General features: G+C 51.8%; 1 protein-coding gene across 4 annotated transcripts in view; it reads left to right on the top strand.

Moving 5' to 3' along the window:
• KANSL1 (KAT8 regulatory NSL complex subunit 1) overlaps positions 1–12619 on the top strand; it is a 75334-nt gene that overhangs the window by 61897 nt on the left and 818 nt on the right. For 2 of the 4 annotated variants that reach the window (XM_066567118.1, XM_066567119.1), the window contains exons 6-14: positions 788–977; positions 3865–4030; positions 6927–7109; positions 7421–7579; positions 7888–8039; positions 9442–9560; positions 10155–10212; positions 10582–10694; positions 11933–12179. In XM_066567118.1, coding sequence (XP_066423215.1) covers positions 788–977; positions 3865–4030; positions 6927–7109; positions 7421–7579; positions 7888–8039; positions 9442–9560; positions 10155–10212; positions 10582–10694; positions 11933–12179 — 1387 coding nt within the window. The remainder of the gene's footprint in view (positions 1–787; positions 978–3864; positions 4031–6926; positions 7110–7420; positions 7580–7887; positions 8040–9441; positions 9561–10154; positions 10213–10581; positions 10695–11932; positions 12180–12619) is intronic. The other 2 variants (XM_066567120.1, XM_066567121.1) reach the window with 2 other exon arrangements.

Consider the following 12619-nt stretch of genomic DNA (forward strand, 5'->3'; position numbering starts at 1 on the left):
AGGGGAAAAGGGAAGGAGGGAGGGAGGGAGGGATGGATCCTGCACCGATGTAATGCGAGCAGATCAAGGAGCCCATGGCTGCAGCTGGAACACTGCAGGCTGTAACAGAGCCCTTTGTATCCCTGTAGCCTTTGAACTGCACAGCCTTAGACCACAGGGCTTTAATGTTTTGCATTTTTAGAAATGAAACACTTGTAGAAGAGACATGAAAAGGTTCTGTAGATGAGGTGCTGCTGCGCTGGGATCTGCTCGGGGCACGGGGCATTGATGCCAGGGCTGCTGCAGCCTTTGTGCCTCGGAGAGGTTGATGTTAACTCTGCACCTTTCTGGGGTCACTGCTGGGAGCTGGCACAGGTAGAGATCTCAAATACCCATCAGAACCAAGTTTACATCGGGGCTAAATATTTTTTCTATAAAATTATATGTTCTCTGGCATTTAGACTCAGAAAACCTCTTGTCTAAAGATTCCCCAAACTCTCATTCTGGAGGAAGCTGAATTCTAGGGTTAAAGCTGTTCAGGTCTAGAGTGGCTTTTTCTCTGTGGCTTTCAGTGCTGCTTTTTTGTTCAGAGCTTCCAAAGGGATTTGGTCAAAGGTTCAGTCATGGGAGAGTGGAAGGTGACTGAAGTAAAAGCAAAAAATGGAGTTGGTTTAATAAAACCTGTTGTGCCATGAACTGCAGAGCTCTAAACTCAGCATGGAGCGTTCACTCGGGTGCAAACCACGAACCTGCTGGTAGTGCCGCACGAATAACTGGAGTTTTCCTGTTCTCCTCTCTTGTGGGGCAGTCTGCAGCCTGGCCTGGCAGAACACGCTCAGGGAGATGGCCAGGAAGCCGAGGAGCTGCTCCACAAGAGGCAGCGCCTGTCCCTGGTCCCCGCGGACGGGACGTGCGTGGCCGCTCGCACCCGCCCCGTCCTCAGCTGCAAGAAGCGGCGCCTCGTCCGACCCAGCACCATCATGCCCCTTTCCAAAAAGGTCAGTCGGGGTGTTTTCTGCTCTTATATTTCTTGTAAAGATTGAGAAAACAACAGGAAGGGAAGAGCAGGACAGCAAGGCTGTAAATGCTGTTGGAAAAACAAAAAGGAGAAATGAAGGAGAAGTTGTAACAGGTTGGAAGATTTTTCTTTGCTGTCACTGGGGAGGGAAGATGCTGAACTCGTGAGTTTTCTTAAGCCAGCCAACCTGAGGTGAACTCAAGGCCAGGTAGGTCAGTGTGGCACAGTCTGAGCTGGAGAAAGAAGCCCTGAGAAGTCAAGGATCAGGAAACCTTAACTCTGAGACAGGAATTAGCAAAGCCCAGGAACTCGCTGCTGCTGCTGCTCAAGGGAAAACCACAGCTGTTTGCCCAGGCATACGTGGGATGAATGCCCTGTCTCTTCCTGTTTTGTTTTCTTTATTACTGATTTTTATACTCCTCTCCCTAATGCAGAATTCATTCAATGGAAATGTGGTTTATTGCCTGCATGAGGAAGGGCCATGTTTAATTCTTTTTATTTTCTCTTAGGAATACCATAAACTTGTCAGTTGGAGGGAAAATAGTGAGAAATGAAGGAAATAAGGATCTTTATTTGGCCATGCAGAACCATAATGGCAAAAATCCACTTACCTTTGAGACAAAGTGTTTCAAGTCTAACTTTCCCACAAGGGCTGGGGGGTTTTCACTCTGCGGATGTTGTAAAGAGAAGCTCCAAAAGCAGCATTTTTCTGAGCAAAATAGATTCTTCCTCAGTTGAGTCAGCTTTAACTGATCACATATCTGCAGTTTTATCTGGGGTATTTCTGGGAGAGCTCTGCAGTGATTACTTGCAAGATCTTCAGTGATCTGGAAGTTGCTGAACATTTTCTTGGTGGATGCTGCCTTGTACACTCAGTGCTTGAAGAATTGGCTGCAAATTCTGTGTTAGATCTTTGTTGTTGTCATCAAATGCATTTGGTAATCAGAGATGGTTCAGAAGAGCAGTTCCAGGGATGAAAGTAGCAGAGAGCAGGGGATTTCTGAGCCCTCCTCCAGTCATTCCAGAGACAGCTGAGTCATGGCCAAGTCGTGCTCCAGAAATACCATGTCCAGTTGCCTCCACTCCCCTGCCCAGCAGAAAGTGGCTGTGGATTGAACTTTGCCACCTGCATTGTGGAGGTTTTGATCTTGTAATGTTTTTATTGTTTTCCTCACAATTCAGTGCACACATTGATGGGATTTTGTGCCCAAAGCTGGGGGCAGCCCTTCAGCTCACACATGGGCAGAGTGGCAGGACTGCCTCTCTCCTTGCACAGCCATCCTGGTTAGAAAGCCCTGTGGGCTTAATCTTTATTATTTTTTATTAATTAATTAGTTCCCAGCAGTGGTACAGCACTGCTGATTCATGCTCATTTTTGGATCCATCACAACCTCCACATCCTCCGGGCAGAACTTCCAGAGGTAGCAACATAACTGCTCAGTTTCCCCTTCCTCCTCTTCTCTGGGCACTGCATTGGCTTCTTGCATTTGCCCTCAATGAATTACATTTGATTTATTTTAGATAATTTCTCGGAACTTTGTAACCAGGAGTGGGTTTCCAGCTCTTTGCTTCAAGCAGCCCTTCCCATTGTAGTGTTATTTGCTGTGGATATTCTCTCCCATCCTTCAAGTCATTCATGAAAATTATTTGAATAATTCTGACTCAGAACAGGCTTCTGCAGGATCCAGTTTGATCCATTCTTCCATTTTGGTGGGGAAGCAGGGATTGTTTTCTCTGCATGGAGTTTATATCCAGTTGTGTGTCTGCTTGCAGTGGTTTCACACAAATGAAGTCTGTATCAAGTCTATAAATCTGTGAATTGTGACTCTCTCCTGGTTTAAGGAACAACGTTGAGAACCACCTTTGTCACTCTGTAGATGTCCCTGCAAGTGTCAGCTCCTGGCATATAATGATGGCTCTGACCCACTGGAACTAAAAATGGCTTCTTTGCCCCTTCTCTGACAGCAGAATTCTGCTGCCTCATGGTTTTTATAAATGAGGTTTCAACCTAGATAAAATTAAACACTTTTAGTCAAATTTAGCAGCTGTTAAACTGTCTGTGCTGGTAAGTCGTAGTTTTCAGTTGTGTTTATGCAAAGTGAAAGCATCCTCTCGTGAGGCCAGACTAAATTAACACGTTCTGTACAAGGTAGAGAAAAAAAAGGGGGGGGCTGTGTGTACAGACATACATACATATATATATATATATTTATATATATATATATATATAATTATCTATATATATAAAAATTACCTATATTAGTTTTATTATATATATATATAAATTCTGTACAAGAGAAAAAAAGGGTGTGTGTATGTGTGCATATATATAGAAATTATATATATAAATTACATATATATATAATTAATATTGAATAACTATATAATTAATATTGACTATACTATATATTGAATGTACTATATATACTACATACTATTGAATATAATTAATATTGAATATACTATAGAATTAATATTGAATATATAGAATTAATATTGAATATACTATATATATTATGCATAATAAGTATAATTTTGAACAATATTTTCAAATGTCACATAACAGCTATTTAATATTATAAATAATTTTAACAATATTTTAAATGTCACATAACAGCTATTTAATAATAAATTCCGTAGAAATAAAATGAATTTATTATTTATTTATTGATAATCAAATGTAGCTATAATCTGTAAAATGCAGTTTGATTTTAGCCATTTTCTATACACATACAGTATGTATTTTTACATACATGCAGAAGGAACATTCAAACAGTAAAGCCGCTTTTCGGGTGTCCCCCATGAGCTGTCCCAGGGGCCGTGGCGTGTCCCTGGGCTGGCTGTGACGTGTCCCTGTGTCCCCTCAGGCCCAGCGTGGCAGCCTGGCGCGCTGCAGCTGCGACGTGAACCCCTCGTGTGCCCTGTGTGGTACCCGCAGCCCCGGCACGCTGGAGATCCAGTACGACGCCCCCCTGCTGGAGCGCCTCTCGCAGCTGGACTCCTGCATCCATCCTGTCCTGTCATTCCCAGATGGTGAGCACGGCGCCTGCTGCCTCTGGGGAGGTGCAGATCTGCTGGGGTACAGCCAGACCTGGTCATCTGCAGCTGGAGTTGGGATGGGAGCCTTGACTGGAGCACGAGGGGTTGGGGGAGTGTCACACCCTGGGCTCTGTTGAGTTTTGGGAATCTCAACCTGCAGCCTCACAGCAGGAAAGCCAAGCAGTGCCTGGGAGTCCTTCCTGGGACCTGCCTCTGGGGCTCTAAACCACTTGGGAAATATTTGCCTCCATGAGTTTGTCCATCTGTATAGAGTGATTTGTGGGTTGGTTCATCGCAGGAAATCCTTTTGACCTCGTGAGGAATTGAAAATGATCTTCCATGGTTCGGTGGGCACAGCAAGAAGGGATGTTCCTGTTAGGACACTCAATTTCCTGTGTTACAGCTTCAGGGTTAATCAGCACTAAGAGAGGAATAATTAACCAGCCCTGACCATGGGCTATTCACAAATTCCATGTGTAGGGACTTTTCCCAAGAGAGGAGTAGTTTCCAGAGTCTTCTTCAACTGTGCTTTTATCAGGAGAGTTGGGAAGTGCGTGGATCACAGTGGTTCCTTGCCTTGGTGGGAGTTCATGGCTGCTTGGGGTGTGAAATTGTGGCTGCCCCATCTTTGGAAGTGCCCAAGGCCAGGCTGGATGGGGCTTGGAGCCAGCTGGGACAGTGGAAGGTGTCCCTGCCCCAGCCATTCTGGGATTCTCACACTGGCAGGAAGGTGTGTGGCCTGGCCTCCCATGGAGGTGTCAGCTGCTTGGTCTGGGCTAATGCGTGTGCTTGGGTTTAAATTCCAGCTTTTCACAAACTTTTTGTGACAGTAGGAAATGCAGGGAGTGTCTGGGAGCAATTAGTGTGGCCTCTTTCATTAGCACTATATTTAAACCAGACTAAAATAGTAAATTGGTGCTATTTTTAGCTAGATCCCTCCCCTCCCAAAGACACAGCTCTGATCAGGAGTGCTCAAGGAACTTAATGAACTCCTGAAGCAGGAATTCATTTTCTGATTTCACAGCACTTGTGATCCTCTGTAGTGCTAAATCAAATATCCTGGGAAATGGGGAGACAACCTGTTGGGTGCTATTGCAGCAGAGGCACCAGGCAAATTATCCCATATTCTTCCCATTTTCAGAGCTCCCTGCAGCTGCCTCACAGGGTAGAAGATCAGTTCTGGCTGCATGAGATCAAAAACTTTGAATTTAAAACTAATTGGTGTAAACACCTGTGCAGGAATACCCATTTTCCAGTACTGGTGAACTTTATTTATTCACTAATGCTTAAAGCAGTTGGCCAGGGTTGATTTTTGGGATGGGGGTGATTCCTGTCCTAGAGAAAAGCCAGGTAACGTGTTCAGGTGGGGAAATGGCAGTGCCTGTGCTGCTGGTGTGCTCTGGGGTGTCTCTCTGCACACCTGTGGGGTGAACCCAGGGTGCTGCCGGGGCTGCTGTGTGTGCAGGGCACGCTGAGGGTTCCTGTGGCCAGGGCACAGCTGTGAGCATGTGCTGACTTTCACTTTGAGCCGGCTCTGGGTGCCAGCCGGGATCTCCAGAGCAGTTTGCCAAGGGCAAAACTGCCAGGCACTGCAGGAGAAAAAGATCATTTATTCACTTATTCCCTGGCAAGCAGGACCCAGCCAGCAAGGCCTTTAACCCCTGTGCTCCACCAGAGCTTTGTCCCCTTCCTTCCAGGGTTGGTGTAGGGTTTTTTTGGTTTTTTTTTGGTTTTTTTTCTGGTTTGATTTCTCGCTGGGAATTTTTGGATGATGTAATAACCTTGGAGGGAGGATGAGCGCTGGGCTCACTGTGGTTGCCATCTGCTGGTCCCTGGGAGCCCTGCACTGCTTCCCGAGGAGCAGGGGGAGGAGGGATGGTGGCACTGCTGCCAAACCAGCAGAGAACTCCCTTCCTGCTGGCAGCGTTTTGTCCTGGCCTGCTCCCCCTCCCTTCAACCTGCCCCCTCCTTCCCCAGATGGTGTGGGATGTCAGCTGGGAGGAGAAAGCAAAAGATGAGCAGAGAGCAGAGGCCATTTTCCCCAAGTCTGGCCACTCCAGTGGATGGCAGCCTCCCTGAAGGACTGGCCTGGCCCCTCTCTGTTTTTTGGGACGTGTCCCCACAAGCCAGCAGTGATGGCCAAAGAGCTGCCATCACCCTGTCACTGCCCTTCTTAGCAAGGGGCTGGCTGACAGCTTTAACCACCAAGGTACCTGGAATGAAGCTGTCCTGGCTTTCTCCAGGGAGCCAAGTCCCCCCCAGCTCCAGCCCATGCTCTGCCAGCTCCATCCCCTTTGCCTGCCTGGATCTGCTGGGGCTTCCCAGTCCCTGAAATTGGGAGGGCAATACTGGACAGGGGTCCAGCTACCAGCCAGGACTTCCTCCTGCCCTTGGGGCTTCTCAGGTCTGATCACGCACAATTTCTCATGGTTGAGGTGCCACATCAGGCAGATTTACATGCTGCAGTGCCTGGTTGGCTTCTGGCTTGACTTGAAATTGAGGATTTAGGCTGAATTTCTCTCTTCCAGCCCAGATTTGGTGCTGAGATACCTCAGATTCTTGAAGGTCAGATCTAAGGTAGCACCACATGAGATACCTACAGAGGTGAAGACACAGGAGTTTTCTGACTTAAAAAACTTCGTTCTCCTGCCAGGATATGCTTGGGCTGTGACTCCTGTAGGAATTTCACAAAGACCTGCAGATTACAAATGTTGGGACCTATTGCAGGTCCTTCCTGAACATGGGGAGAATGTATGGAAGCCCGGGTCTGACAGTCTGTGCTTGCATGTTCACCCAGGGCTGTTCTTACTGGGAGCACTGGGGCAGGGTAATGGGACCACAGCTCTTTGTCGCACGATTAATTTGGATTAATGCTCTGTACCCCCTGCAGATGTGCCGACGAGCCTGCACTTCCAGAGCATGTTGAAATCCCAGTGGCAGAACAAGCCCTACGAGAAAACTAAAGCTCCCAAGAAGCTGTCGCTGAAGCACAGAGCCCCCGTGCCCCCCAGCCTGGCTGACCCCGCGCGCAAGGACCGCCACAAGCTGGTCAACTCCTTCTTCACCGCGGCCAGTAAGTGCTGCCCCTGCCCCAGCAGGAGGAGGAGGAGGATGCCCTTCAATCCCGCTCCCAGGGGTGAGGCAGGGCTATGGCAGGGCTGCAGGTGAGCTGTGTGCAGGTGCAGCTCAGGTGTGTAGGGACCTCCCCGTGCTCGGTGTCAGCCGTGCCCACAGCAGTGCCACAGGTTCTGAGCACACCTCCCCAGCCACCCCCATGGTGTGGACAATTTGTGCAGCTGGAAAACTCTGCCCCAGTCTCCTGTGCCAGCAGAAAGAGAGGTGAAAGCAGGCATTTCATAGCTCTTTCTCTGTTCCCCTCCTCAGAGCGCTCCCATCAAAAAGCCCAAGCAGACAAGGCACACAGGCCGCCTTTAGACGATTTTTCGGCCGTGTCCAAGGCCGAGAGAGCGCCAGAGCGCTCTGCCCAGCCTCCTGCCTTTGACAAAAAGCGATTGCGAGACTGCTCATCTGAGAGGAGTGAAGGTAGGCCCCCAGGGGCAGGTGTCTCGGGGGGAGCTTGGGCTTTGCTGCATCCCCAGCCTCTCTGCCCCACACAGAAGGGGGCACGCACTGCTTCGGGCCGAGCCGCCACCACAGCAATGCCTCGTGTGCTCTAACCTGCTTCTTCCCCAGGGCAGCCCCTCAGAAGGTGGCTTCTCTTTCCTGCACAGTGCTCCTCAGCACCGGCCACCTCTGGTGCACATGGTCCTTTCCTGTCCACCACCACCCCCTAGGGTGGGCTGGGTTTTTTTGCTAATGTTGTTGTTCATTTTCTCCCCCTCCCTGTGCAGTGTTGAAGCATCACACGGACGTCGGTGGCCCGAGCTACCTGGCAGCAGCTGTGACCCCCACCCCTCACAGCCCCATAGCTCGGCAGCTCTCCACCTCCTCCGAGGGCTCTGCTCCCGCCAGCTCTGCTTCCCAGGGCACCTCTGGCACTGCTGTGAGTATCTGCTGCCTTCCCAGGGCTTCTGGGCTCAGCCCATCGTGGGGGCTCAGCTGGTACACAGATTTTGGCCTAGGGAGTGCTCAGCGTTCCTCTTGCCACGCTGGACCCTTTGGTTCAGCTGCTGCTGGGGTTGCTGGGTGGGTGTTGGATGTGTTGGCTGTGCTGCAGTTCCAGGTTCACCATCAGCTCAGCAACTGCTGGTGAATGTTTCCATTCCCAGCAGTCCCTTGGCTTTGGTGCACACCCAGATTTTGGTGTCTGAAGCAGTGTGGGGCTGCCAGGAGCAGAGCTGAACCCCAGCAGTGCTGCTTCCCTTGGGACAGCTCCCCTCGGTGTCACCGGGCTGTGAATGGGATTGGGGTCACAGGGCCAGGGCACAGCACTGGTGGTGGGGATCTTCCACCTGTGCAGCAGTCCCTGAACTCAGACCATCTTCTGAGACACACTCAGACTGCCACAGTGCTTGAGGGTGGCAGGGTGTGGGACCTTCACGAGCTCTGAGACTGGGCCGAAACTCCCTCGCACTGTGCTTGGGACAGGGCAATGGCACAGCTCCTCCGCCAGATGCTCTCATCCTCCCAGGCCCACATCAGCAGAAGCCCTTCAATGAAAGACTGAATTCTGCTGAGCTCACAGGTGGCCCACTGAAGGATTTGGCTTCTTTCTGCCCCCCCATTTGGTAGTTGGGGCCAAAGCCTGGATGTGACCCAGGGAGAGCAGAGCAGGACTCATTGAGCCCCCTGCTCCAGGCTTGTTGCCATGGGCTTCTGGGTCCCCACTGGGTTCCTTCACTGCAGAATTCAATTGTTCCATCACCAGCTGTGACATCAGGGTGTCAGAAGAACCCAGTGGTGGTTCAGCTTGAGTGTGCTTGGTGTTTTGGAGGAGAGGACAGCCCATCTCAGCAGCTCTGACACCTCAAGGAGGCCTTGCCTTGGCTCTGCACACCCACCCTGGTTTTCTCTTGCTGCTTTTCCTGCTGTGCTTTCACAAGCTCGTTCAGAAATGCAAGATGAAGAGATTTCCCTCCCCCAGCAAGAGGATTCCAGGCCCTGGGCTCCACACTCTGGGCTCAGGGGTGGAGCTCCTGTGTTCAAGCGTCCCAGGCAGCTGCGGGTCTGTGAGGGCTCTCCATCCAAAGGGTCAATCCTTGCTCTGGGCAGCCACACCTTGGGATTTGGCTTTCCTTGCTGCTGGGGCAGTAGATTTTGGGTTGGGGAGAGGACTTGGAGCAAGCAGTAGGAGAACTCTAGTCTGATGCAAATTGGTGTTGGCTCTGAAGTGTCCGTCGGTCAGACAGGGCCATTCTGTCCTCTGTCCATCACTGACTTCCTGTGATGACTTTCCCACGTGCCAGACCCCACATCCCTTTCTCACATGGTTCTCCCTGTTGCAGCAGCCGAGGAGGAGGAGGGGTGAGAGCTCCTTTGACATAAACAACATCGTCATCCCCATGTCCGTGGCTGCCACCACCCGCGTGGAGAAGCTGCAGTACAAGGAGATCCTCACCCCCAGGTACTGCCCCAGCCCCAGAGGGGAAGCACAGTGCTTTGCTTCTTCTTGGGAGTAAGGGAAAGGTTGGAAAACTGATCATAGCATTGCTGGAGACTGGCTAAGTTGGGAGTGTTTTCTCTGAGGGGCCCTTGGCCATCAAAGCCAACTGCTCAGCTCAGTGTCTGCTCAGTTTAAAGTCACTCCTGGTTGTCTCCTTGTCTTGCTGCTAAGTCAAAGGTCCCAGTGGTTTCCCAGCTCTGCAGGTGCCTGGGCTGGGTTAACCTTGCAGTTCTGCCTCTTCCCAACTTCCCTCTGTCTTCCTCCTGGTCACCTGTGCTCTTCCCTGGCCCATTTCAGAGCGGGGCAGCAGGGAGCCTGTGGGAGGAAGAGAAAGAAATGCAGCAGCCTCTGCTCTGCTTCCTCTGCCCTTGGGGAGCTCCAGCTGTGCTACCAGACCACTGAGGAGGTCTGGTGCTTCAAACTGAGCTTTAAGTGTGTTGCTCCTCATGGCAGGGTGGAATTTCCCCTTCCCAGAAGGCAGTGTTGGGAGGGGAGGGGGATGTGCAGCTGGTTCTAGCAGTGCCCTGAGTGATGCCCATGGTGGTTGTGTTGCAGCTGGCGTGAAGTTGATATCAGTGCTCTGAAAGCCAACCCTGAGGAGGACAACGAGGAGGTAAGAAGGATTTTTATTTCCCAGGTAATGTGGGATGAGGGTGGTGGTAAATGAGCAGTGTCTATGGAGGGAACAGAGGCAGGGACCTCAGCAGGGAACCAACAGCTGGAGTTGGTTCCTTTCCAGGGCTCCCAGAGCTCCAGGAGTGTTTGGACAATGCTCTGGGCCACAGGGTGGGATTTTTGGGGTGTCTGTGCAGGGCCAGGAGCTGCACTGGATGATCCCTGTGGGTCCCTCCCAACTCAGGACATCCTACAACTCAATGATAACATTTAATTTCTCACTTCAACTAGTGCTGGCAAAACTGTACAGAGATGATTGCTTTAAAGAAGAAAGCTCTGACCGAGCCCTCTGCCCTTCCCTTCCCAGGTTGAGGACTTGTCAGATTCAGCCTTTGCTGCTCGGCACGGGAAGTGTGAGGAGATGGAGCGGGCGCGGTGGCTCTGGAGCACAAGTGTCCCCCCTCAGCGCCGGGGCAGCAGGTACAGCCCTGCCCTCAGGGCCACATTGCCAGCACTGGGGTGCTCCTGGGAGCAGCTGGGGATTCCTACAAATGGCTGAAAGCTGGTGTTGAAAAGTTTGGCGTCATCCAGCTTGAGGAGCCCAGGTGGGAGGGGGCACAGCCTTGCTTAGGTGGGGGTGAAGCCACAGCCCAGTTTGGCTGCAGACAGCTGCACCAAGTGCTTCCTCGAGCATTTCTGCTGTTCCAGAAGTGTGGGAGATGCTGTGCCAGCCCAGAGTCCAGGGTAAGGCACAGGGCTGGCAATGGCATCATTCCTGCAGATCAGGGACACTGGCACTGGGCACTCAGTTCCCTTTCTGCTGTGTCTTTATGAGTGGGTGTCTAAAACCACCACTGTTTCCAGCTGTTGATCTCATCATAAACCTGCTCAAGAAGAGATTTGCTCTTCTCAGTTCCATCACCAGGATTTGGTTGCCTGAAGTCACTTTGTTCTGGGGCAGAGCCACAGCTCTGTCCCTGCCCTTGATGCTGCTTTGGTTTCAGTTCCTGCCATTGTGGGGGTTCCTGCAGGTGTGCAAACCTGGCCTGTGGCAAACCCCCCTCGTGCTGCTGCTGCTGCCCTGTTTCCTCTGCAGCTGCAGTTCCTAGTGCTCCTGGAGATTGGGATGTTTTGCTGTTTCTTTAGCCCATTTCTTACCCTTGAAGTCCTTGATGGCCACTTGCTGTTGTATTTCATCTCGGAAAGTTGCACGTGGATTTGGGAACTCAGTTATATTTCTCTGCTTGTAGCTTGTGGGTTTTTATCTGGACTCTGTGTCAGAGCTCAGACTTTTGTAATTCTTGGTTGAAATCTGAGGTCTCGGGATTTCACTGTGCTCCTCCCACTCCCAGCTGCTGAAATTGCTGCATTTCCAGCATTGCTGATTCCCTGCACTCAGTCCTCGAGCTGCTTCCAAGGGTGACCTGGTGTGAGGAGGGGCAAACACTTGGAAGTGTCTTGATTCCATAGGGAGCTTCTCACCATGGTGTTTGTGCAGCACTGGGAGTGTAGGAGATGTGTGGGACATGGAACCACAGGAGAGCAGCATCAGTGATGCACCCAGACACTGAAAGGGGACAGGGATGGGCCTGGGTGGATTTTGTCTCTGGGCTGTGGCATTCCCTGCTCGTGTTCCCATCAGGGCAAAAGGATCCTGGGGTAGGATCAGGCAGCGGGGGGGGGGCATGGCTGGGCTCTCAAACCTGCTCCTGTCTCAGGTCCTACAGATCAACAGACGGACGGACAACCCCCCAGCTGGGGAACCCCTCGACTCCCCAGCCAGCATCCCCTGAGGTGGGCAACTACCACTCCCACTTGGAGCTGTCCCACACCCACTCACCACGCAGCCCCATCAGCCCTGAACTGCTCTGTGCCCCCCTGACCCCCCTGTCCCGGGACTCCCTGCGGCTCCTGTCCAGCGAGGACACGCGGTGCTCCACGCCCGAGGCCGGCCTGGACGAGCAGGTGGGTGCTGGCTGCGGCCAGGGCAGGTGACCCTGGTGTGGGGACACAGGTGTGACACCACAGGTCACCCTGGTGTGGGGACACAGGTGTGACACCACAGGTGACCCTGGTGTGGGGACACAGGTGTGACACCACAGGTCACCCTGGTGTGGGGACACAGGTGTGACACCACAGGTCATCCTGGTGTGGGCAGGCAGGTGTGGCACCACAGGTGACCCTGGTCTGAGGACACAGGTGTGGCACTGCAGGTGACCCTGGTGTGGGGACACAGGTGTGACCCTGGTATGGGGAGGCAGACATGGCACCAGAGGTGGCCGTGGTGTGGGGACACAGGTGTGGCACCACAGATGACCCTGGTCTGAGGACACAGGTGTGGCACTGCAGGTGACCCTGGTGTGGGGACACAGGTGTGGCACCATAGGTGGCCCTGGTGTGGGCAC

Source organism: Molothrus aeneus, chromosome 28, assembly GCF_037042795.1.
Source record: "Molothrus aeneus isolate 106 chromosome 28, BPBGC_Maene_1.0, whole genome shotgun sequence".
Classification (NCBI taxonomy): domain Eukaryota; kingdom Metazoa; phylum Chordata; class Aves; order Passeriformes; family Icteridae; genus Molothrus; species Molothrus aeneus.